Source organism: Muscardinus avellanarius, assembly GCF_963383645.1.
Source record: "Muscardinus avellanarius genome assembly, chromosome: 5".
Taxonomy (NCBI): Eukaryota; Metazoa; Chordata; class Mammalia; order Rodentia; family Gliridae; genus Muscardinus; species Muscardinus avellanarius.
This window is the reverse complement of record NC_137790.1, coordinates 139,464,160-139,489,218: the sequence shown is the minus strand read 5'-3', so window position 1 is coordinate 139,489,218 and position 25,059 is coordinate 139,464,160. Positions and strand designations below refer to the sequence as shown.

The following is a 25,059-nucleotide window of genomic DNA, read 5'->3' as shown; positions in this document are numbered from 1 at the left end:
TTTCTCTGAACCCAAGGTAAATGAAGACTTATTTCTGTAAATGTTTGGCACCTAAGAAACATGATGATTGTGGAATATGCCACAATTACACAGGGAGACCCAGTAACAAGACATGCAGGGAGAGGGAGAGGGACACTGAGCTGCCTGGCGTCTCAAGACCAGAACTGTGGCTCCCCATGCGCCGATGGGGCGAGGAGGGATGTGCAGAATCGGCAACTTCACTGGCTCCTCAGCAGCAAATACATTCAGCACTGAGGCGCCTGAGAGCCCCGCCGAAAGCCAGTGTTAGCGCGGTCTCCCCTCTGCAGGAGCTTGGTGCAGACCCAGCTGAGTCGGTGGTGCCAAGAGTCCTTTTGAAGGAGCTCAGCAAAGTCGCTTTCTGGCGAGCAGAGTAGACAGCACACGGGAGGCCAGTGAGGCGCGTCCCCCGCCAGCCACACGGTCCAGTCCCCGTCAGCTCCGCCCCTCTGCCTCCCGCTGGCCGCCTCACTGCACAGAAGCAGCTGCGCATCAGGTCAGTCGTCAATGGTCGGCAACCAGAAGGCCTGGAGAGACACAAGGGGCTTTAGAGGGCAAGCGGCTCTTCAGTGCCGAGGCGCCCGCCTGCGCTGGGCTGGATGAGGCCTGCTCCTGTGAGGGTGAGCTGGGTGTTTCCCAACGCTCGCTGTCTACTTCCCACTGCAGCGGTCCAGTGTCAAGGACGGGAGCAGTGCTGCCTAGGAGGGCGACCTGGCCTCTGGGCTAATCTACCGGGTGGTCTCAGCAGGCCTGAGCCACAAAGACTAGAGGGCTGGATGCTTTGCCATGTCACTGCTGACATTATTTTCTTGGCTTAAAAAATGGGAGGGAGGCCGGGTGTGGTGGCGCACGCTTGTAATCCCCGCGCTTGGGAGATGGAGACAGGAGGATCGCGCTGGTTCAGAGACCCTGTTTCCAAATAAAAAAACATAAAAAAATAGGTCTGGGAGTTTAGCCTGGAGGAAGAAGGGCTTCCAGAAACCCCAGTACCACCACCAAAAAAGGGGAGGGAGCCGGGTGTGGTGGCCCATGCTAGACCCCTGGACTGGGAGCTGAGACAGCAGGGGAGGCAGGTTCAAGGCCAGCATCGACCATTTAGTGAGACTGCTTCAAAATGAAGAGGAAGAGCCGGGTGTGGTGGTGCGGGCGACACACTTGTCATCCCCGTGCTTGGGAGGCTGGGACAGGAGGATCGCACAGGTTCAAAGCCTTAGTGAGGCTCTCAGTAACTTAGTGAGATCCTGTTTCCCAATAAATTATAAAAGAGGGCTGGGGGTGTTGCCCAGAGTAGAAAGCCTCTGGGTTCCATCCCCAGTACCACAAAAAACAAAAACACCAAAAAATGAACAAACAAACACCCCAATACAAAATAAAGAATAAAATAGGGCTGGGGGTATAGCTTAGAGGTAGTATGCCCCCCCTCCCCGTTCAATCCCACTTTGGGGGTGGGAGGGGTGAGGGAGACAGCGCTTGGTGACACTAACCTGTAATCCCAGCTACTGTGGAGGCTGAGACAGAAGGACAGCAAGTTAAGAGACCAGCTTCAGTAACTTAGCACAACCTTGTTTCATTTAAAGGGTGTGTGGGTAGACAGTGTGCTCTGGGTAGGGCTAGTAGGGCAATGTGTCATTTGCAAGTAAGTATGCAGACAGGCTTAGGAGATCTCAGGAGGAAACCAGAGTCTGAGATGATCCTCTGTTCTGCTATTGTTGTCTAGGTACTTTTAAAGAATGTTTTTGGCACTGGGGAATGGAACCCAGGGGCATTCTACCTCCGAGCCACACCCCCAGCCCTATTTTTTTATTCTTTATTGTTTTGACAGGGTCTCACTGAGCTGCAGAGGGCCTCACTAAGTTGCTGCGGCTGTCTGTGAACCGCGATCCTCCCGCCTCAGCCTCCCGAGTGCTGGGATGACCAGCGTGCTGGGAGTACAGGTGTGAGCCACCACGCCCGGCTTTACTGTTGTCTAGGAAAGAGACAAAGGCCCGGAGCTGATCCAGAATGGTGAATTACGGGCAACTCACTTATTCTCATGAGTAAGATTTTCTAGGGAATTCAGTGTAAACCAAGAGGAATGGAAAACTTTGAAAGGCTGCCATCACAAAAGGCTGGCCCCTGCTATGTCAGGCACCGCAGGTGTTTCAGTCCTAAAACCAGAGGCCAGAGCAAACGCTGCAGTCTCTTGGGAACAGAGGTAACCTCCTGGTCATGGGAAGAATAAATGTGAAACGACCAGACCACAAGCCAGCTGAGAAACACAAGCTTGGGTGGCTGTTCTTAGGTAGAAGACAAGACGCGGTGGCGCTCACCAAGGCACCCGCCACCCAGCTGGAGAGGGTCTCCACGTGCAAGAGACAGCGCCCCTCACATACCATGTTAGAACACGCGCTGGCAAAGGTCATGAACTTCGGGTTGAACTGCAGACAGGTGACGGGGCCTGTGTGCTTGCCGTCCAGCACAGCCACCTTTATGCCACTCTCTCCATTCCAGACGTGGATCTTGCCGTCCTCCGAGCCTAAAAAGAACGAGCCGGGAGAGTGGAGTGGTTCCACACACAATAGGACAAGGGCAGACAGGAATGGAGGCCTGGAGAGAGGCCACGCACCAGGCCCCACCCTCAGCAGGAACCCAAGAGGGGTGTTCTGGGGAATCGCGCCTTCTGCCACACTGGGATCACACCCAGGGCCTTGCTGCTCCACCGCTGAGCTGCACCTCCAGTCCCAGGAACTGCTTTCAACCCTGGTTATTTGTTCCAGGGCAAGTCACGGCCCAACTTTACTTACGTCATCCAAAATAAGGTAATAAGATCAGCCTACCAGTATCTAGCCACAAGGCGACCAAATGCAGGGTTATACCGGGAAGTTACTAAGCTTTTGGAGTTCAACTCCAAGACCAACAGTAGTGCCAGTTCCAGTAAAGAACTATCCCAAAGTCAGGCCAGTCTAAAGACACCACACCCTTGGCACACCCTTGTGCTATCCAGAAACCCCAAGACATCTACTAAACACATGATAGGATCCTAATTAGTTTGCTTAATAACTTAAACCAATGGAACCCCAAGGGAAATGAAGGAGGCTCACCAATCATAATAAACTGAGAGTCTGGAGTAAATGAAGCCTCCAGGGTGACAGCTTTGCTGTTGGCGTAACCCTAGAACAAAAAGAGCAGCTCTTACTGTTAACATCAACAACGGCCTACAAACATCGACCCAGCACATGCACCCTTCCTTTCCAGGGAACACTCTTTGTTACACATCACGCCAAGATTCCAAATGTGGCCGCCACCCTTTGAAATCTACTTCCTACTCTCAACTCTAGATTCAGGGGGATAAGAAATCCATGTGCTGTTAGGAATTATTATTCCGGTTCTGGGGACTGAACCCAGGAATGCACCAGCACTGAGCTACGCCTCCAGCCCTTTCTGTTTTGAACTGGGGTTGGCCTTGCAGCTACAGTCTCCTGTCTCAGCCTTCAGGATAGCTGGGATTGTCACTACACCCACAAGTATGGCTTTTTTTTTAAAAGTATCTAACACTAACCTTGGGTCACTGAGTGAGAAAAGAATGTTTCAGAACCCAGAGGAAGCGCATATGCAGGAAGAAGGGGCAAGCCTGTGCCTCGACTAGCCAGCCAGTGATAAACGCTGGTCTCCACCAACCAGCTACCGCAGCGCTCAACTCAGCAGGAGATGTGAACGTGGACACAGCCGGGTTCAGAGGCGTAAATGGTGAACGATGCTCTCTTGTAATCCCAGTCACTCAGGAGCTGGGGCAGGAGGATGGCCACACCTGACACCAGCCTGGCAACTTAACGAGACCCTATCTCAAAATAACCAAAGGGCTGTGATGTAGCTCAGTGGTAAAGCACACCCGGGTCAAATCCCTAGCAACTGGGGAGGGCACTGTCAGCTCACCCCAAACGTGTGCATCACCACTCCCTTGAAGGCGTCGATGAGCCGGATGAAGCTGCCATTGGTGGAGATGAGGATGAGCTTGCCGTCGTTGCTGAACTTAAGTCCTGTCCACTCACAAGTGCGATCGTACTGCATCTTAAAGGTTGCAAATGGCCCCTGCAAAACAAAGACGGCAGCACCCAGGGCCCATTACCTGTTGCTGTCAGTCATTCGATTCCTTTAGATTCTCCTTTTTGAGTGGGAAGAGAATGAGCTACTCTCTGCCTCCAATATCTGCCACAAACTCCCACTACTATCGAAAAGGCTGTTAAATCTCTCTCATCTGTAAGCTTTCCATAACACCAGACAGTTGTAAGATTTACCTTATCAAAAGAACGAAGATCATACAGTTTGACCATTTCAGAGTTGACGCCTGCGGCAAAAATTAACCCTTCTGGATCAAAAGAACAAACCGGCTTGCCCTGGAGATGCATGAGGCCCTAAGAAAGAAGCAGTAAGACAGAAGTTAACAAATGCAGGATCTCACGCCACCATATGATTTACTTTTCCCACTGAAAACTAAGAAAAAGGATATGAATGGATACCCAGGCTACCTTCAGTGGAGAAAAAGCAAGTACAAATATAAAAAAAATGAAGTCTTTAAAAGAGAGGTCACCGTAAGCCGGGCATGGTGGGCACGCTTGTAATCCCCCGCGCTTGGGAGGCGGAGACAGGAGGATCGCACAGGTTCGAAGCCAGCTGCGCTGTAAGAGACCCTGTTTCCAAAATATAAAGTAGGTCTGGGAGTGTAGCCTGGAGGTAGAAGGGCTTCCAGGAACCCCAGAACCACCCAAAAGAATAAAAAAAAAAAGGGGAGAGGTCACCATATAATGGGTTCCTGATCAACCCTAACTACAATATTATGGATACAAAGTTTGAGTTTAAAACAAAAACGCCAGGCGTGGTGCACGCTTGTCATCTCCGCGCCTGGGAGGCGGAGACGGGAGGATCGTACGGGTTCGAAGCCAGCCTCAGCCACTTAGTGAGACCCTGTTTCCACAAAACAAAACAAAACAAAACAAGTCTGGGAGTATAGCCCGGAGGTAGAAAGCCTCTGGGTTCCACCCCCACCAAAAAAACAAAAACAAAACCTCCCCGAGGCAAAAACGTGTATAGCTCAAAGGCTAATTATTTGAACATTAAGTCACCAAGTAAGTATAATGCACTCTACACTACGTTAGGATCATTTGCTCACCAGGAAGCAAACGTGGAGCAGGAAAACTCTTCTCTGACCTTTGGACTCTGGGATCCCAGAATGGAAGCACTGCTCTCGCTTCCTTGAGAGAACTGATAAGAACGCCTACCAGACAAAACGCTCGAAGTGAAGTGTGAGGCACCATTACCTGGCAGTTAGGAGAGCGGAGGTCCCAGAGTCGAATGGTCTTATCAAGAGACCCGGAAATGAAAGTGTCATCCACAGGTGACATGGACAAGGCCACCACCCTGCAACGCAGCGAGATAACAGGCTTGAAGCAAAGTGTGAGCCAGAGCTGGCTGAGACTCTAGACCTTCTGACTATACCTACACCGGTTTCCCCGCACCGCATTCTAGGATGTGCGTACACGTGCGTCTGGGATCATCAGAGCCAATTAGTGTAATGAAAAGAAGCAACCTCAAGCCTCAATATACGAATGTATGGCGCAGCCAGGCGTGAAACATTCAACCCAAACTTGAAAAATTTGAGAGAAAACAACTGGGGGAGTAGGGCGAGCAGCAGAAAGCGGCAGCCCGCGGGCAAGGTGGGATGAGGGATCAACTGCTTTTGGGTCTTCACTAGGTCTTGACGCGGGGCGGCTGAGGCGCAGCTGGGGACAGAGCACATCCTTGCACGTGTGGGGCCCTGAGGTGATCCCTAGCAGCACACCCACAAAACCTTAATACAAAGGGTCCTTTCAGACCACCAAGGAATACCGAAGACCTTGCATTTCTAAATGTGTTTAAACATTCCACCTCTGAGCCACACCCCACCCCTGTTGATCCCTATTTTAAAATAGGGCCTCACTAAGCTGTGGAGGGCCGCACTAAGGAGCTGAGGCTGGCCGTGAACCTGGGATCCTCCTGTCTCAGCCTCCCGACTGCTGGGATCACAAGTGTGTGCCACCGTGCCCGGCTTCACTAAGTATCTTTAATCCACATTTTCCTTAATTTTATTCCAAATGCCTCGTGTTAAGCACATGCTCTACCACTGAGCTATCCCCAAGTGCCTACTTTTGCACACATGTGCTCACACTTACTCTATTTATGGTTCCAGGAAATGAACACAGGGCCTCCAGCATGCTAAGCAGATGCTCTACCATGGAGCTATACCCCTAATTAGCCCCTAACTCATATTTTAACTGAGATTTTGGCTATCTCTGAAGCCCTATCTCTGCTTCCACAATCTCAGCAAATCAAGAGCTGATAAAGAAAAGATGAAGCCAGGCGTGGTGGCGCACGCGTGTAAATACCAGCATTTGGGAGGCTGAGACAGGAGGATCGAAGTTGGTGGACAGCCTCGGCTACTTAGTGAGGCCCCCTGCAACTCAGTGAGAGGCTGAGAATACGAAGAAATGCCCCTGGGTGGGGCAGGGAGAGAGAGGGAATGAAGAGGAACGTTAAAGGGCAGTACGCAAGTAGCTTCACCTCACCAACACCCTCTCTGCTTTTTCTGCTTTAGCTCAGGGACAAAAGAACCATCCAGTTCGACAGCACTTAGATCTTACCTTTTGCTGTGTCCAGGAAAGTAGCGGATGTATTTGTTGTCATGCAAGGATAGGTAACGGATAGTATCTGTAAGAAGACAAATAGGTATATTTCATTGCTTTTTTACAATCTACTTCTGCAGTTTCATCTTGAAGAGACAAAGTCAAAGACCCCTTTGTCTCCTATCACTCAAGCGATGTGCATAAATAACGAGAAGCCATTTCTCGCAGCTCAAGAGCAGGCACACGCATCCACACCTGATGAGCAGACTCACAACAGTCCACACCTGCCATCACAGCACTTGGGAGGCTGAGTCAGGAAGATCACAGGTTCAAGGCAAGCATCAGCAGGTAGTGAGTCTCTCAGTAACTTAGTGAGAACCTATTTCAAGAGGGGGGTGGCCCTTGTGACACACTCAGAGGTAGAATGCTTATGGGTTCAACCCTCAGTACCATTAAAAAATAAAGAGTTCTAAGCATACAGCATATAGAACAATATTGAAAAGTCAATGTGTGCAAAGGCCTGGGTTCAATGCCCAGCACTGCAAAAATTAAAAAAATAATTAAATAGCTGGCCATGTTGGTGCACACTTGTAATCTCAGTACTTGGGAGGCTGAAACAGGAGGATCCAGGCTCGTGGCCAGCCTCAGCTACTTAGGGAGACCATCTACAACTTAGTGAGACCATGTTTAAAAAAAAAAAAAAAATCGAGCTGCGGGCATAGCTCAGAGATAGGATGCCTCCAGTTCAATCACCAGCACCACAATAAATAAACAAACAAATAAATAAATGTGAGTGCAATGGGATACATCTGTAAGCTCAGTACTTGGGAGGCTAAGACAGGAGGATTACAGGTTTGAGGCCAGTCCCAGCAACTCAATGAGATTCTCAGCAACTTAGCAAGAAAGACCCTGTTTCCAAATTAAATAAAACAAAGAGGGCTGGGGTGTAGCTGAGGCAGAACACCTCTGGGTTCAACCACTAACACCACCAAGTAAAAATAAAACAAAACTACAAAGTAACTTGTCCTGCAAATATGCCCTGGATAAAACCAAAGCAAAACTGGGCCAAACATAAACCTGTAATACCAGGACCTGGGAGGCTGAGACAGAAAGATCACAGGTTTTGAGGCCAGCTTTAGCAACTAAGCAAGACCCTGTTTCAAAATTATAAAAAAAAAGGCCCAAAGTATGTATAGTTCAGGGGTAGAATGCCCTTGGGTTTATTCCCTAATACCACCTCCATAACCACCAAAAACCAAAACATTGGTCTGAGTGCACACCGAATGGCAGACCTTAAAGAAAAACACGTGGCTGCTTAAGCAGCAGGCTCAAACAGGGCTGTGCTGCTCAAGCCTGAGGCTCTGCAGCACGGCGCCATCCCAGTGTTCAATCACACATGACGGACACGGAAACAACGTAAAATGGAAAGAGAGATAATGTTGAGATTTGGGTTAAAGGCTCTTAAGGAGCTGGGCACAGCAAGGGACACTCGTAATTCCAGTATTTGGGAGGCCGAGACTGGAGGATCACAGCTTTGACGCCAGCCACGGCAACTTGGCAAGACCCTAATAACATTTTATTTCCAAATAAGAAATAATATCAGGCTGGAGGTAGAATGCCTCTGGGTCCAATCCCTAGTACCATTAAAATAAAAAAACAAAAAACAAACAAACAAAAAAAAAACCCCAAAACAAAACCTCACTACATTTTAAAAATGAAAATTATGGAATATACATGTCACGAGGTTTTGGCAGTATCAAAGAAAGGAACAATCAGAAGGATTTGTACTCGGGAAAAATATGACATACTAAAAACCAAATGCTTCTATCCGAAAGAGTAAATAACAAAGATGATGGTAATGGCTGGGGAACGAAGTGCCATAAAGAGCAGAACTAGAAAGTAGAAAAGTACTATGTTCCTAAAAGAAGGAGGAAAAAGAATTTTTTGTTAAAAACAGGCGATAGGAAATGGTGCCAAGATGCAGGGAAGCAAAAGCACAGAAAGATCAGTCCAAAGGCACAGAAGCCGGGAGCAGAGGCTGGGCCCGACCCAGCGGCTCGCCAGGCGCTCTCTACTGAGAGGGCGCTTAACGCAGGCGGGCCCTTGTGTGTTCCACGGCTGAACTTCACACAGCTCCCTCAAGGCCTCTTCGAACGTCTCAGTGGCACCTCCAAAGCACTCCTGGGTCTAGTGCTAGGGGCTACTCACCTGCCCTAAGAAGACTTCCTCCCCGTTACCTGGATCTCACAGACGAGCAGGGCGCCGCCATCCTCTCTGCCCGCTCGGAAGCTGGAGCACTGCTCCTGGCAAGGCAGTGGCCTGTACAGTTACCTCCTGTACCGGGTGGTATCATAGACCCTCAAACTGTACAAACTACTACCTCAGCCTGGAATCAGGCAAAAAGGAAACGGAGCGCTGGAGGAACTCTTCAGGACGCGCTTGACACAGGAAAGGCAACATCCCCACGGCAGCGGCCGGCAGCCGAGCTACAAGTGCCACACACCTGCCCCATCTTGTACCACACTTGGAGACTCATTAACCACTCAGAAAGCGGCCCCACAGAAGAGCACACCAGTCACTCAGGTGATCAGACATAATCAGCTCAGGATCTAATGTTTTCTATTCTTGTCCAAAAGCGTCAACTGCACTGCTTTACTTAGAAAACCACTTCTGAAACAGAGGCATGAAAAGCAGAAATGATATACTTAACTAAAAATCAAGTACAAATAGAAAAGTCTCATTAAAGAAAAACCAACAAAACCCCCAAAAAGCAAGACTTCTGTCCATCTGCTGAGACAGACATAACCCAAATACCAGTCTAAGAAATCCTTGTTGAGCAGGGCGTGGTGGCACACGCTTGTAATCCCTGCGCTTGGGAGGCAGAGGCAGGAGGATCGAGGCCAGCCGTGCTGGCTTAAGAGACCCTGTTTCAAAAATACAGAAAATAGGTCTGGGAGTGTAGCCCAGAGGTAGAAGGGCTTCCAGGAACCCCAGTAGCGCAAAGAAAAAAAAAAAAAAAAAAGAAATCCTTGTTGAATGACACTTGTTGAAAAGGCTTACTGTAAAAAGTGGAAAAATGAATATACCAGTGAGGTACCAAAAAGGAAGGCGAAATACTAATGAGAAATTGTGTTACTGCTCAATTATCAGTAACAATAAATTGATTTAGAAGGACTTATCTGGGGGAAATGCAAGTAAAAGCAGAGACCACTTATTTCACAAAAAAGTTACAAGTTTTATTTTTTTAAAAATAATCTCATTGAGCCGGGTGTGGTGGGCACGCTTGTAATCCCCGCACTTGGGAGGCGGAGACAGGAGGATCGTACAGGTTCGAAGCCAGCCGCTTGCTCTGGCTTAAGAGACCCTGTTTCCAAATAGGTCTGGGAGTGTAGCCCGGAGGTAGAAGGGCTTCCAGGAACCCCAGGACCACCAAAAAAAAAAAAAAAAAAAAAAAAAAAAAAAAAAAAAAAAACCACAACAACAACAACAACAAAAAAAAAAACACCTCATTGAACCAGGCGTAGTGGCACACATTTGTAATCCCAGCATTTGGGAGGCTGAGACAGGAAGATCACAGTTTTAGAACAGCCAGAACAGCCCTAGCTACTACTTAGTGAGGCCCTTTGCAACTCAGTGATTCAAAATAAAGAATAAAAAAGTAGAGCTGGGGTGTAGCTCAGAAGTAGAACCAACCCCCTGGGTTCCATCCCCAGTACCACAAGAAAAAAACGAAACAAAAACACCCAACTTCACAGGAAGTGGGGTGGCACATGGGTGTGGTAGCGCATGCTTGTAATTCCTGCGCTTGGGAGACAGAGACAGGAGGGTCGGCAGAGACAGGAGGATCGTGCAGGTTCGAAGCCAGCCGCTGGCTTAAGAGACTCTGTTTCCAAATAAAAATATAAAATGGGTCTGGGCATGTAGCCCGGAGGTAGAAGGGTTTCCAGGAACCCCAGTACCACCACCAAAAAACAAACAAAAAAAACAAACCAACTTAATTGGCCAAGCATGGTGGTACACACCTGTAATCCTAGTACAAGAGAGGCTGAGACAGGAGGATTATAAATTTGAGGCCAGCCCCAGCAACTTGGTGAGATACTGTTTCAAAATAAAATAAACAGATAAATAAATAGGGCTGGGAGTAGAGCTTGGATCTAGAATGCCCCTAAATTCAATCCACAGCATCACCACTCCCACCAAAAAATCAAAAGAAATCTCATTCTTCAAAGATATTAGCTTTATCTAAAAGTAAAAACGGAAGGGCTGAGGATGTAGTTTAATGTGCATCACAAAAAGACAAAAAGAGGGAAGGAGAGAGAGAATTCAGACCAGAATGCATGCTGAAGCTGCTGTGGTAGCCCATGCCCGTCATCCTAGAATTGGGAGGCTGATCACAAGTTTGAGGACAGCCTCAGCAAGCAACGAGGCTCATCAATCTAGAGACCCCATTTCAAACTAAAAAAGGGCTGGGGTGTAGCCAAAAAGCAAAAGGTATGTGAGGCAGGAGGGTCGCTTTAGCCTAGGGCGTATGGACTGAAGCGCGTTCACACGCTTGTTATTTTGTCGTCTTCCGTTTGCACAGTTGCACAGTGCTGGGAGCCAACTCAGGGCAGGCCACACCCCTCAGCCAGCAAACCCACATTATTCTGAATGAGAAGATTCTATCATTTACTACTCTCGGTGTATTCTCTCATTTGTTCTCAAAGCATTCTTTCAAGTTTAAAAACTACAAATCATGGCCAGGCGTGGTGGGCACGCTTGTAATCCCTGCGCTTGGGAGGAGGAGACAGGAGGATGGCGCAGGTTTGAAGTCAGCTGCGCTGGCTTACGAGACCCTGTTTCCACATAAAAAAGTATAAAAATGGGTCTGGGAGTGTAGCCCGGAGGTAGAAGGGTTTCCAGGAACCCCAGTACCACCAACCCCCCCCCCAAAAAACCCAAAAAACAAATCATAGATGCAATTAGTTGTGTCTGTGTGCCAGCCCTACTGTGATCTGAGATTACATACTTGGCTCCAAGTCTTTCAAAAGCACGAGCGCAAGCTTGCTCCAGCATCCCTTCAGCCACAAGATAATAACATTGCGAACATCGTAGGAAAATCAATGAAAGAAGCTATACCAAAGCAGAAGCAGTCCCAAGGCTTCACGAACTATTTAACAAAGGAACGACAGCGTCCTACCGCATTTTGCTTACCGTCTATTTTGTTAGAGCTGTAAACGACTGTGTTTGCTGCATGAGTGTATCTGATGAGGTCCACGCCGTATTTCTTACTGTATAGGGTTCTCTTTGGTCTAGTAAGGAAATGGACAGAAAACAAAAAACAAAAACATCAAAATTCTCCATCACCAAAACATGACATCTCCTTATAATGAGTAGTTCTTGAATGATGTAGTAAGGTTAACAATTCTTGGTAAGGAACAGTATTTTATCCAAAAGGAGGAAATAGCATTCAAGGGCCGAGGTAGCATGTCTGTGTTTCCAGCTACTCAGGGGCACGAGTTCAAGGTGTGCACGGAAGTTCTCTCAAGACGTCTGCATTACAGATCCTGCAGGCCGCTTGGCCTTGGCCAACTAGAGCATGGTGGCTGTGGAGATGAAATGCTGGGATCTTAGGGCTCACTTTACTAGCCACTCACCCTCGCTCCTGTAGCTCGCTTAATAGTCTTACATACACATATCTCCCAGCTTTGCTACAGTCTGCCCACTTACCTGATTGATGCTCCCACCAACATAACTGGTAAATGTATTAATTTACTATTTTCTTTTGTCCTATGACTATAAAAGCTCATGTAACCTCTTCCACAGTGAACATATAATTCAGGGTAACTTGAATGACCCGGGCCACAGCCACTCACAATTTAGCTCAGAATAAACTATTTTTCTCAGCTGGGCGTGGTGGCGCACGCTTGTCATCCCAGCATTCGGGAGGCTGAGACCGGAGGATCGCGGACAGCCTCAGCTACTTAATGAGGCCCTTCGCAACTCAGTGAGACCCTGTTTCAAAATAAAGAACAAAAACTTGGGCAGGGGGTGTAGCTCGGAGGTCAAATGCCTCTGGGTTCCATCCCCAGACCCGCAAAAACAAAACAAAAAACCATTTTTCTTAGATGGGCATGGTGATACATGCTTGTAATCCCAGTACTTGGGGGGCTGAAACAGGAGGATTGTTAAATTCAAGAACAACCCCAGCAAACAGTGAGACTTTCAATCTAACAAGACTCTGCTTCAAAATAAAAATATAGCTGGGTGTGGGGGCGAACACTTGTAATCCCAGCGCTTGGGAGGCTGAGAAAGGAGGATCGCACAGGTGCGAAGTCAGCCTCAGCTACTTAGGCCCTCAGTGACTTAGTGAGACCCTGTTTGCAAATAAAGTATAAAATAGGTCTGGGAGTGTAGCCCGGAGGTAGAAAAGCCCCTGGGTTCCATCCCCAGTACCACAAAAAAATATAAATAAATAAATAAATAAAATAAAAATAAAAAGAGGGCTAGGAATGTAGACAGGAAGTTCAATGCCTTTGGGTTCAATCCCTAGTACCACACACATGGGAAAAAAAAAAAAAAAAACAACCTCATGAAAACCAACCAACAACTGTATTTTCTTATTTCCTTTGAAGCAAAGTGGTTATTTTACATTGGCAGAAGCCAACCGTAACAATATAAGAGTCGGTCTCTTTAAAAACAACAAACTGGAGCTGGGCATGGCCAAACACGCTTCCCCGTGCTTGGGAGGCGGAGACAGGAGGATGGCGCAGGTTCGAAGCCAGCCGTGCTGGCTTAAGAGACCCTGTTTCCAAATAAAAATATAAAAAATAGGTCTGGGAGTGTAGCCCGGAGGTAGAAGGGTTTCCAAAACCCCAGAACCACACAAAAAAGCTGGGATTGGTGCGCCACGCTTGTAATCCCAGCATTTGGGAGGCTGAGACTAGAGGATCATGGTTCCCGACCAGCCTCAGCTACTTAATGAGACCCTGTTTCAAAAAATAAAAAATAGATTGACTTCCGGGAAGATGGCGACCGAGAAAGCGGGGCTTAAGAGCCCCGCTAACAACCAATCTCCATTACCACAAAATCAGTGCCTTTCATAGCCAGAAAACACCATCACCAGAGAAACAAAAAAAATCACCAGGCTCCAGAGAGAAAGCGGACTGAGAACAGAGCTCAGAGCCACAGAGGAGATACACCAGCCTCACGCCTGAGGACGCGGCAGCAGCGCCTTACTGCCGGCGGCGGCAGCAGCAGCGAATTCACCGAGTCCACTACAGCTCCATCTGTGTACTCAGTAATAGTGAGTCAAATTGCGGGCCCCAAAGGAGAAATCCCAGTACTGCACTCCCAGGGACTTGACCCAGTGGGGGAGTGGCAGTGGCAGAGATATCACACCATAGGAGAACGCCCAACCTGGCACCCCCCCATAGTCTAAAGCAGCCTCTATCGACTCCCTGGGTCTGAGACTCTGTGATACAACCCAGTAAAGGAGTAGTGGGATCTGAGATACCACAGACTCGAGATCCAGAGCACCTTAAGTGAAGTCATAGTGACCCAAGGGAAGAAACCAGAGAAGGCAAACTTCTGAAATCATGGGAAAGAGGAATAACAATGGGGCAATGAATGAATGCCCACAACCCCACAACATCAGAACCCGATAAAACAGAAATTCAGAGATTTCTAGAAGATCAAATCAAGAAAATAACTGTAAAAATAGAGGTGTTTCAAAAAGAATTCAGAGAGAGCCAAAAAGAGATAAAGGATGCAATTAATGAAGTAAAGGCCTCAATTCAAAGTAAAACTGATTAGACCACATGGAGAATAGAATCTTGCTCTTAGAAGATGATCACTCCAAAAATGAACGCAGTTTCTAATTTAGAAAAAAAAAATATCCAACAGCAGGAATCTGACATTGAAGAAATACGGGTCCATTTTAAGAGAGCTAACCTAAGAATAATTGGAATAGAGGAGGGAAAAGAAGGTGAAACCAAAGGGATCAACAATCTCTTCAAGGAAGTAATAGCAGAAAATTTTCCAAACATAGAGCAAGAGGTCGATACACAGGTGCAGGAAACTTATAGAACTCCCTTTAGACAGGATCGGAGAAGAGGATCCCCACGCCACATAATTGTCAAAATGACCAATGTGGAAGCCAAGCAGAGAATCTTAAAGGCAACAAAAACAAAGGGCCAAGTGACATTCAGAGGCAAATCAATTAGAATCACTCCAGACTTCCCAAACCAAGTCATGAGAGCCAGAAGGGCTTGGAGTAACATATTCCAAACTCTGAAAGAAAACAACTTCCAGCCAAAAATTTCCTACCCAGCAAAACTTTCTATCAAATTAGATGGAAAAATAAGAAGCTTCCATGACAAACAGAAACTGAAGGAATTTTATGTTTTCAAAACCAGCGCTAGAGAAAATACTCAAAGAGATTAACTACAAAGAAGAAATAGGTAACACACACCAGAACCAGAGAAACAAGATTTTCTATCCAACAGACAACTAAGATTAGTTATCTGTGGAGATTTATTATTTATGTTAGTCTTTTACCTATCTCTAAATTGTATTGTTTGCTTTGATTGTTGTTAATTTTTAGGGTTTCTAGTTGGAATATTAATATACCTTCAGATATAGCATTTGGAAATATTTTATCCCATTCTATCAGTAACTTTTAACTCTGTTTACATTGTCTTTGGATATACAATATTTTTTAGATTTTTAATGGAGGTTGTATACTCTTCTGTTGCCTGTGCCACTGAAATCATATCCAAGAAATCACTGCCAATTCAAATGTTGAGGTTTTATAACCCAGATTTTCTTCTAAAAGTTTATAGTCTTAAGATTTATATTTAGGTCTTTTATCTATTTTGAGTTAATATTTGTATATGGGATTAGGTAAGGGCCCAATTTTATTCTTTTTCATGTAATTACTATTTTTCAACAATATTTAGTTAAAAGATTATTATTTCCTCCACCAAATGTTCGTGGAAACCTTGTCAAAAATAACTTGACAATATGGAAGAATTTAGCTCTAGGCTTTTATTTAACTCCAAAGGTTTATATATCTGCCTTTATAACAGTACGACACTGTTTCAATTTTTGTAGCTTTATATGGCTTGAAATCAGAAAATATATATCTTCTAGTTTTGTTCTTTTTTGAGATCGTTTTGGGTATCTAGAGTCCATATTCCATATTAGGATAGATTTTTTTCTGAAAAATAAATATATAAATATATGGTAGTTTCACCTAAAAAAAAAAAAAAAAAAAGAAAAAATATATTCTCTGGTAAAAAGAAAGCAAAAAAGCCGGGCGTGGTGGCACACGCTTGTAATCCCCGCGCTTGGGAGGCAGAAACAGGAGGATCGCGCAGGTTCGAAGCTAGCCCCGCGCGCTGGCTTAGGAGACCCTGTTTCCAAATAAAAATGTAAAAATAGGTCTGGGAGTGTAGCCCGGAGGTAGAAGGGCTTCCAGGAACCCCAGTACCACAAAAAAAAAAAAAAAAAAAAAAAGAAATATTGAAATGTTATCTTTAAGTTATCAAAACCTTGGTATCAGACAAATGAAACTGTTCTGTGAGATTATCATTTTTAATTTTGGATAAATTGCTATAATACTAGATGTCAACCACTAAGCCAAGCATGGGAAGGAGGGATGGGGAGGGAATGGGGTGGGGATAGGGTGGGGGCTGACTGGGCGATGTGTGCATGTAGGTCTACAAAAGTTTTTTGGTATCCCACTATGATGTATGAATACAGTGCACCAATAAAAAATTAAAAAAAAGAAATGACAATAAATGAACAATCAAAAGTGGAAAAAAAATTAAAAAAAAAAAAGAATAAAAAATAGGGCTGGGGTGGGGAGAGCTCGGAGGTAGAATGCCCCTGGGTTCCATCGCCAGTACCACCACCACCACCACCACCACCACCACCACCACCACCACCACCAACAACAACACCAGGCACCAAGCAGTCTAAAGAATAAGGAAGCCTGTCATCTCTAAAACCTAAGCCCAAGGTAAGAAGTGCAAGTAACTGTGAATGCTCAATTTAGTCTTTACTACTATGTTTCAGAGTGGTTGCCTATAGTTCTAGTACTTGGGAGGTGGACTAGAAGATAGCAGGTTCAAGGCCAGAGAGACCCAGTTTCAAAATATAAAATAAAGAGCTGGGGTGTAGCTCAGAGGTAGAATGTCCCTGGGCTCAAAGCCCGTTACCCCACCACCCCCCACGCACACAAAAGGTAAGCTCGGGGGAGAAGTATCTGGGAAGAAAGGCACACAAAACGTGTATCATAACTCACAACAAAGAAGAATTTAAGAATATGTCAAACCCAAGAGCTTTTCCTTTAATAAAGCTTTCTTCACACAATAATTTAGGAAACTGAAACCACATGCTTGCTTCTCCTAATGTAGCCAGCTCCTGTAGAAGACACCCAGCATTCTATCCTGCAGTGCAGAGAAGGAAGCAAGCTGCACTCCCCAGCAAAGCCGCCAGTGGTTCCCAGCTACAGGTTATCAATTCATCTGCTGAGACTCCCTAAATGCCTTCTTCTAGAAAGCCTTGAAGACGAGCCTAATAGATGTCAGCAAAATCTTTCACTAGAAACTGCCACAAACTGCTAGACAAAACTTAAAAACAAAAACTCGAAATATCTCTATAAAACCAGTTTTGAATGCCAGAACAAATCCTCATTATTCAACAAGTCAGAAAACAAGAAAGCCTTAACATAATGTTCTATATTTAGGTCTGAGAGATTTCAAAATCTTAAGCCAATGTTTGAGTTCCAACCGTATTGGTATAGTGGAGGATCTAAGGTTCAAAGCCAGCCTCGGCAATTTAGTGAGATCCTGTTTCAAAATAAAAAGGGAAAGCCGGTCGTGGTGGTACACGTTTGTAATCCCAGAATTTGGGAGGCCGAAACAGGAGCATCATGGTTCGCAGCTAGCCTCGGCTACTCAGCGAGGTGGTGGACATGTTTGGGAGGCGGAGACAGGAGGATTGCGCAGGTTTGAAGCTGGCTGAGACCCCGTTTCCAAATTAAAAAATATAAAATAGGTCTGGGAGTGTAATCCAGAGATAGAATGGTTTCCAGGAACCCCAGCACCACCAAAACAAACCCCCACAAATAAATAAATAAAACAGGCCTGGGGGTATTTCAGAGGTAAGAGGTAGTAGAAATGCCCCTGGACTCAGTAATACCTCACGCCTAAAAAGATCAACAAAATCACTCCACCAGTTCAGAGTCTGGGGCTCTGCACTGGGGTTACTGTACGGAAACCAGCGAGCAACTCAGTGCGCAGGAGTGTATGAGTGTGCGCTTGTTCTCTAAGACAGTTCATCATGCTTCTAACAGTGGAAGTTAATTCTACAATAGAAAAGACAGGTTCTGAAAAGTCCATTTTAAAGAGTGTAGTATACGCCGGGCGTGGTGGCGCACGCTTGTAATCCCAGCTTTCGGGAGGCTGAGACCAGAGGATCGCGGTTCGCGGACAGCCTCAGCTACTTAGTGAGGCCCTCTGCAACTCAGTGAGCCCCGGTTTCAAAATAAAGAAGAAAAAATAGGGCAGGGGGTATAGCTTGGAGGTCAAATGCCTCTGGGTTCCATCCCCAGACCACCACCACCAACAAAATACAAAACAAAACAAAAAACTCAATACTTAGATGTGGTGGCCTAAGCTTGTCATCCCAGCATTTGGGCGGCTGAGACAGGAGGAGAGAGGTTAGCAGACAGCCTCAGCTACTTAGTGAGGCTCTTTGCAACTCAGTGAGACCCTATTTCCAAATAAAGAATAGAAATTAGGGCTGAGGATGTCCCTCAGAGGTGGAATGCCCCTGGGTTCCATCCTCAGTATCAAGGAAAAAAACAAAACAAACAAACAAAAAAAACCCTTCAGTGGATGAACTCCATTTTAAAGTTAAGTGGAGCCGGGCGCGGTGGGCACGCTTGTAATCCCCGCGCTTGGGAGGCGGAGACAGGAGGATCGCGCAGGTTCCAAACCAGCCGCGCGCACTGGCTTAGGAGACCCTGTTTCCAAATAAAAATGTAAAAATAGACGGGAGTGTAGCCCGGAGGTAAAAGGGCTTCCAGGAACCCCAGTACCACAAAAGATAAAAAATAAAATAAAATAAAATAATAAAGTTAAGCGGGTTGGGTACAGTGGTGCACGCATGTAATCCCAGCAATTCAGGAGACTGAAGCAGGAGGATGAAAAGTGTGAGGCAAGCCGGGCGTGGTGGGCACCGCGCTTGGGAGGCTGAGACAGGAGGATCACACAGGCTAGAAGCCAGACCCTGTTTCCAATTAAAGTATAAAATAGGTCTGGGAGTATAGCCTGGAGGTAGAAAGCCTCTGGGTTCCACCCCAGTACCACCAAAAATAAGTGTGAGGCCAGCCTCTGTAGTTTAGTAAGACCCGGTCTCCTATGTAACTCAGTGATAGAGCATCCCTGAGCTCAATCTAAAGGTTTTTTTTTTTGGTCTTTTTTGGAACCGGTGCCTTGCCACTGAGCTACATCCGGGCCCCATGAGTTCAATCCTTAGCACTTGACAAAACAAAACAAAAACAGGGCCTTAGTGAAGAGCGAACTGGAACATACTATGAATAGGTGGCATAAGGTGCACCCCTGTAGTCCCAGTACTTGGGAGGCTCAGATAGGAGGATTGCAGGTTTGAGGTCAGTTCCAGCAACTCAGCTAAACCTTGCTCCAAAATTTAAAAGGGAATAAAAACAGAAGGGACGGGGCTGTATGTAGTTAGAGGTAGAAGGCCCCTGGTGAAGTTCAATCCTCAGTACCACAAAGGTAAAATAGAAAGGAAAGAATCCTACGTTGAAATGTTTAGGGACAGAGGGCCTTGATACCTCCAACTTACTCTGGAATAGTTCAGAAAAAAAGGGATACATATTTATATACACAGAGTTATAAAGCAAAAGGCAAAACTGAACCAGTTGTTGCATTATTCTTTCAAGCATGTTTTTTCCCTTTTCTTTTTCTGCAGCACTAAGAATTGAACCGAGGGCCTTTGCACATGCTAGCCAAGCAGTCCTCCACTGAGCTCTACCCCTAGCAAGCTCTATTTTTTTCTTTTTGTGTATGTGGGAGGTACTGGGGAATTGAACCCAGAGGCATTCTACTTCCAAGCTGTACCCCAGCCTTTTTAACTTTTAGTTTTGAAATGGGGTCTCTTCGGTTGCTGAGAGACCAAATTGCTGCGGCTGGCCTCGAACCTGCGATCCTGTCTCCGCCTCCGCAGCACTGGGACCTTACAGGCGCGTGCTGCTGCCACCACAGGCTCAGCTTGTTCTTTTCTCAAGGGAATTCGAAACACTGCTATAACTTTCTCTGTTCACGATTATGAAAAAGTGCTACTCAGTAAATAAACTCCATTATTTCACGAAGTTAGCATTTTACAAGTGTCTGTGTTACTGCAATTCTTCCCAACAGCTTGATTTTATGCCATATTTTGGGGGCAAACTGTGAAGAAATGCTACTACAACCTTCATTTCCTTTGAACTGAGGGTATGCATTTCCACCCTCCAGCTTGGAGGAAAGGTCTGAATCTGCACAAGCACTGAACATTTCAACAAACTAGTTTCAAATGACTCCTAGCTCTAGGACTCCACAATGACAACCCTAGCTCCTCTTCTAACTTACCAAAAGTCTCACTGAATGGCACACACCTGCAATCCCAGGTACTAAGGAGGCTGAGGCAGGAGGATCATAAATTTGAGACTAGCCTGGGCTGATACAGCAAGATCCGGTCCCCAAAACACAAACACCAAACAGATAGATGCAAGTGGCGAGGTCATCTCCTAAACGAATCATGCTGACCCTAATAACTATCAGTTCAGCCACTAGTTAGTTCCCTCTCCCCCAGGACCACCACTAGATGCGACCTTCCACAGACCTTTCACATACTCGCAGGGTATCCAAGCCCGTTACATAATATATTCTCATGGCCCCACTGGGGAGAACATATCGCTCACTACAACAGCATTACCTTCGATGAGCAAATTCACAGATGGAGAGACAAGTTCCTAAGGAGGACGATGGGGTGCCAAAGAAACAGTTTGGAGAAAATAAAAGAAAAATGCAAGGATTCTGGAACAAAGTAACAAATGCAATAAGACAAAACCTGTAGCCACGAAATTTAACCAAACACCCACAAGCCTGCTTGGGGAAAGGTGGCCGAGAGGAGATCCAATGTAGCCTCGGCCCGTTTTTGCTCCAGGGGAGCCTGCAATTTAGCACGGACATGGAGTGAGTCCAGAGGGACGCAGCCAAGCTGGGAGGGCCACGGGGTAAAAGGCAAAGTGCTCTGTCCCTAGGCCACCGCGGAGAGGTGCGAGTGGACTGATTCTCCGAATGACCTGGCGCGACGCACAACTTTCACGGCCAGATTCCGAATTTCAGATCCTGCCAAGCGGCCCGTGAGCTGCAGGAAGAGAGGTGTTGGCGGAAAGGCACGCGGACCGTCAAGGGATGCTTTGTTTTAGGGTGAGGCGCTCGCAGCCAGGTCGGGGTGGCGGGGCCGGGTCCGCTCGCGCCTTGGCACGGAAGGGGAAGGAAAAAAGAAGTTTCGGGCCGCGGCCACGAAGTTCACGGCCGCCGGCTCCGGGTGGGCGGCGGGTCGGGGGCGCGCCCCCGGAGGTCAAGGTCAAGGTGGGCTGGGGGGGCCGGGCCGCCGCACTCACTTGCCCTCCTGGCAGTCGTACAGCACGATCGAGTCGTCGTCGCTGCTCGAGATCACCGTCTCGCCGTTGGGGCTGAAGTCGAAGCAGTTGATCTTGTCCGAGTTCTCGCGGAACACCTTGGCGACGCGGAAGCTCCGCAGCACGCTGTCGGTCAGCTTCATGGCGGCGGCGGCGGCCGGGCCGGGGCGGGGCCCGGGGGGCGGCGGGCGCGCGGGCTCCGCGCCGGGGCGGCCGGGGCGGCGGGGTCGGGCCGCCGCCTGCTGCTCGCGTCCCGCGGCGCGCTCCGGGCTGCTCGGCGGGGCCTGGCCGGGCGAGCCTCCCCTCCGCGGCTCAGGGCCGGCCGGCGCGGCCGCGGCTCATTGTGTCCGCCATCTTGGCGCGGCAGGCTGAGCCGAGGGCGAGGAGCTGCGGCGCGCGGCACGCCGGGAAGGGGGCGGGGCGCCAACGGACGCGCGCGCGGCGGGGGGCGGGCCTGACGTCAGCGCGGCCCGGGCAGCGGAAGTGGGCGGGGCGATCTCGGGGGCCAAGTGCGGCTCCGCCCAGGCCTTGCCCGGCGCCCGGGGCGATACGGGATGCAACCCGCTGGGAGGGTCTGGCGAGCTCAGGCCGCGGGCCGCGGGGGTCTGCGCGCCCTGGGAGGCCTGTTACGGGTCACCTTGACCTACGACACCAACCCCTTAGAAATGAAAAGCTTCATGCCGGGCGTGGTGGTGCACGCCCAGAATCCCCCTACTTTCAAGGTTGAGACTGGAGGTCAACCTCAATCTTAGCCAGATTGCCGTTTCAAAATAAAAAAAGAAGGCTGGGGTGTAGCCCGGAGATAGACTATCACTGGGTTCCATCCCCAGTATCAAAAACCAGAAAGCAGGCTCCAGTTTAATTTCCGAACTTTCTTATACTGAGAATTGAAACTTTCTGGTAGCTGCTATTTATTTATTTATTTATTGGTGGTACTGGGGATGGAACCCAGGGGCCTTCTTCCTCCGCGCTACACTCCCAGACCTATTTTTTTTATATGGAAACAGGGTCTCTTAAGCCAACTGAGGCTGGCTTCGAACCTGCGCGCTCCTCCTGTCTCCGCCTCCCAAGTGCGGGGATTACAAGCGTGCCCACCACCAGCTTGCTGAAGAAAGCTGCCCCGTGCACATAACCTGACTTGTTAACATAAATTGTTAACTGGGACCAGCAGGAGAAGCATCTGTTGCTTCCTCGTTTGTATTGCTGGTAGGTAGCTCAATGTGGCCAGCCGGCATCCAGCAAGTCCCTGGGCCAGACTGCCAGAAGCTTGACGTCTGACCACTGAGGTGCCCGTTTAGAGGACATGGATTTCTGTATTATTATATTGAGGTGTAATATATGATAGACTGCAAAAATTTCATTTGGACGTACTATACTCTTGCAACCAACTAGCCTTTTTTTTCTCTCTCTCTATTGAGGATGGAACCCAGGGCCATTCTACCTCCAAGCTATATCCTCAGCCCTATTTTTTTTTTTTATTCTTTATTTTGAAACCGGGTCTCACTAAGTTGCAGAGGGCCTCTCTAAGTAGCTGAGGCTGGTTGTGAACCTGCAATCCTTTTGTCTCAGCCTCTCAAATGCTGGGATGACAATCATGTGCCACCACACTTGGCTTCTTTAAACTTTTTTTTCCCCATTCGGTATTGAGGATGGAACCCAGGGACATTCTACCTCCAAGCTACACCCCCGGCCCTGTTTCTTTATTCCTTATTTTGAAACAGGGTCTCAATGAGTTGCAAAGGGCCTCACTAAGTAGTAGCTGAGGCTGTCCATGAACCAAGATCCTCCTGTCTCAGCCTCCCAAATGCTGGGATTACAAGTATGCACCACCTGTGGTGGTGCATACTTGTAATCCCAGCATTTGGGAGGCTGAGACAGGATCTCAGGTTTGAGGCCAGTCTCAGCTATTTATTTATTTATTTATTTATTTTTATTGTTCTGGGGGTGGAACCCAGGGGCTTTTCTACCTCCAGGCTACACTCCCAGACTTATTTTATACTTTATTTGGAAACAGGGTCTCACTAAATTGCTGAGAGCCTCACTAAGTAGCTGAGGCTGACTTTGAACCTGTGTGATTCTCCTGTCTCCACCCCCAAGCACTGGGATTATAAGCCTGTGCTACCACGCCCGGCCACTCTCAGCAATTTAGCAAGACCCTGTTTCAAAACAAAAACAGTGGTGGTGAGGTGGTGGTTAGTATAGTTCAGTGGTAGAAAACTCCTGTGTTAAATCCCTAGTATGGCCAGGTGTGGTGGTACACACTTGTAATCATTTGGGGGGCTGAGACAGGAGGATTGCACAGGTTCAGAGCCAGCCTCAGCTACTTAGTGAGGCCCTTTACAACTCAGTGAGACCCTGTTTCAAAATAAAGAAAAAAAAATAGTGCTGGGGTCAGGCGTGGTGGCATACGCTTGTAATCTCAGCATTCGGGAGGCTGAGACTGGAGGATCGCGGTTTGCGGACGGCCTCAGCTACTTAGTGAGGCCCTCTGCAACTCGGTGAGACCCGGTTTCAAAATAAAGAATAAAAAATAGGTAGGGGTGTAGCTCGGAGGTCGAATGCCCCTGGGTTCCATCCCCGGACCCGCAAAAAAAAAAAAAAAAAAAAAAAATAGGGCTGGGGGCGTTGCTTGGAGGTAGCTAAAAAACAAAACAACAACAACAACAACAAAAAAAACCCCACAAAACCCTAGTATCACCAAAAACAAAACAAAGTGATGTCCACGCAACAATGAAAGAATGGAAATGCTAGGGCAGTGAGGTCTTCCTGGAGTCACAGGCTGTGCCTCTTAGGTAAGATAGAACCAGGATCCTTACATATAAAACAAACTATTCTCTCAGGGAAGAGGCAAAGAGCTCAGCTAAGTCTGGACTGTAATTTCCTTCTGACAAAAAGCAGATTTTCTGTCTATAATTTGTTCTGGAGTTGGGAAAAAGCGCTTTCCAGTGAAGCCTGAATGGATGGCAACATTCCAAACTGCAAAGTAATGGAAGAAGAATCCTCCACGCTCCAGAGCATCCATCCCTCCCTCAATCCCGTGTCCTTATTTCAAGGGCTAGAATGGATGTAGAGTCTGCTCTGGGTCTTTTCTCTCTCTCTCTCTCTCTCTCTCTCTCTCTCTCTCTCTCTCTCTCTCTCTCTCTCTCTCTCGGTACTGGGAATTGAACCAGGGACATTCTACCTCCTAACTACACCCCCAGCCCTATTTTTTTTTTTCAGTACTGGGGATGGAACCCAGGGGCTTTCTACCTCTGGGCTACATTCCCAGACCCATTTTATATTTTATTTGGAAACAGAGTGTCACTAAATTGCTGAGATCCTCACTAAGTAGCTGAGGCTGGCTTCAAACCTGTAGATCCTCCTGTCTCAGCCTCCCAAGTACTGAGATTACAAGTGTGAGCCACCACGCCTGACTGACTCAGTCCTTTTTATATTTTAATTTTGAAACCAGGTCTAAGTACTTGATGATCTCACCATGTTCCTGGGGCTGGCCTTCCAAGAACTAGGATCACAGCTGTGTACTTTAGACAACTGAGATAGATCTGGTGCTGTGTGCTAGTATTATTGGGAAGTTAGTGCCCCAGGGCATGCCTTTTATTTGGGGGGGGTCCATGTTAACTTGCAAAAGTATGTACAGAAATAGCTCTCATGCTTGTAATCCCAGCATTTTGAAGGCTGAGACCGGAGGATTGCAGTTCTTGGACAGCT

General features: G+C 47.4%; 1 protein-coding gene across 1 annotated transcript; it reads right to left on the bottom strand.

Annotated features, from left to right (window-relative positions):
* Window positions 1-515: 515 nt before the first annotated feature.
* On the bottom strand, window positions 516-21,494 carry WDR82 (WD repeat domain 82; the record flags this gene model as incomplete). Its single annotated transcript, XM_080696413.1, has 9 exons — window positions 516-545; window positions 2,391-2,533; window positions 3,099-3,168; window positions 3,931-4,086; window positions 4,293-4,409; window positions 5,313-5,412; window positions 6,672-6,738; window positions 11,847-11,944; window positions 21,334-21,494. The coding sequence occupies 9 exons, from the start codon at window positions 21,492-21,494 to the stop codon at window positions 516-518; spliced, it is 942 nt and encodes a 313-aa protein (XP_080552539.1).
* Between the last annotated feature and the right edge of the window lie 3,565 nt (window positions 21,495-25,059).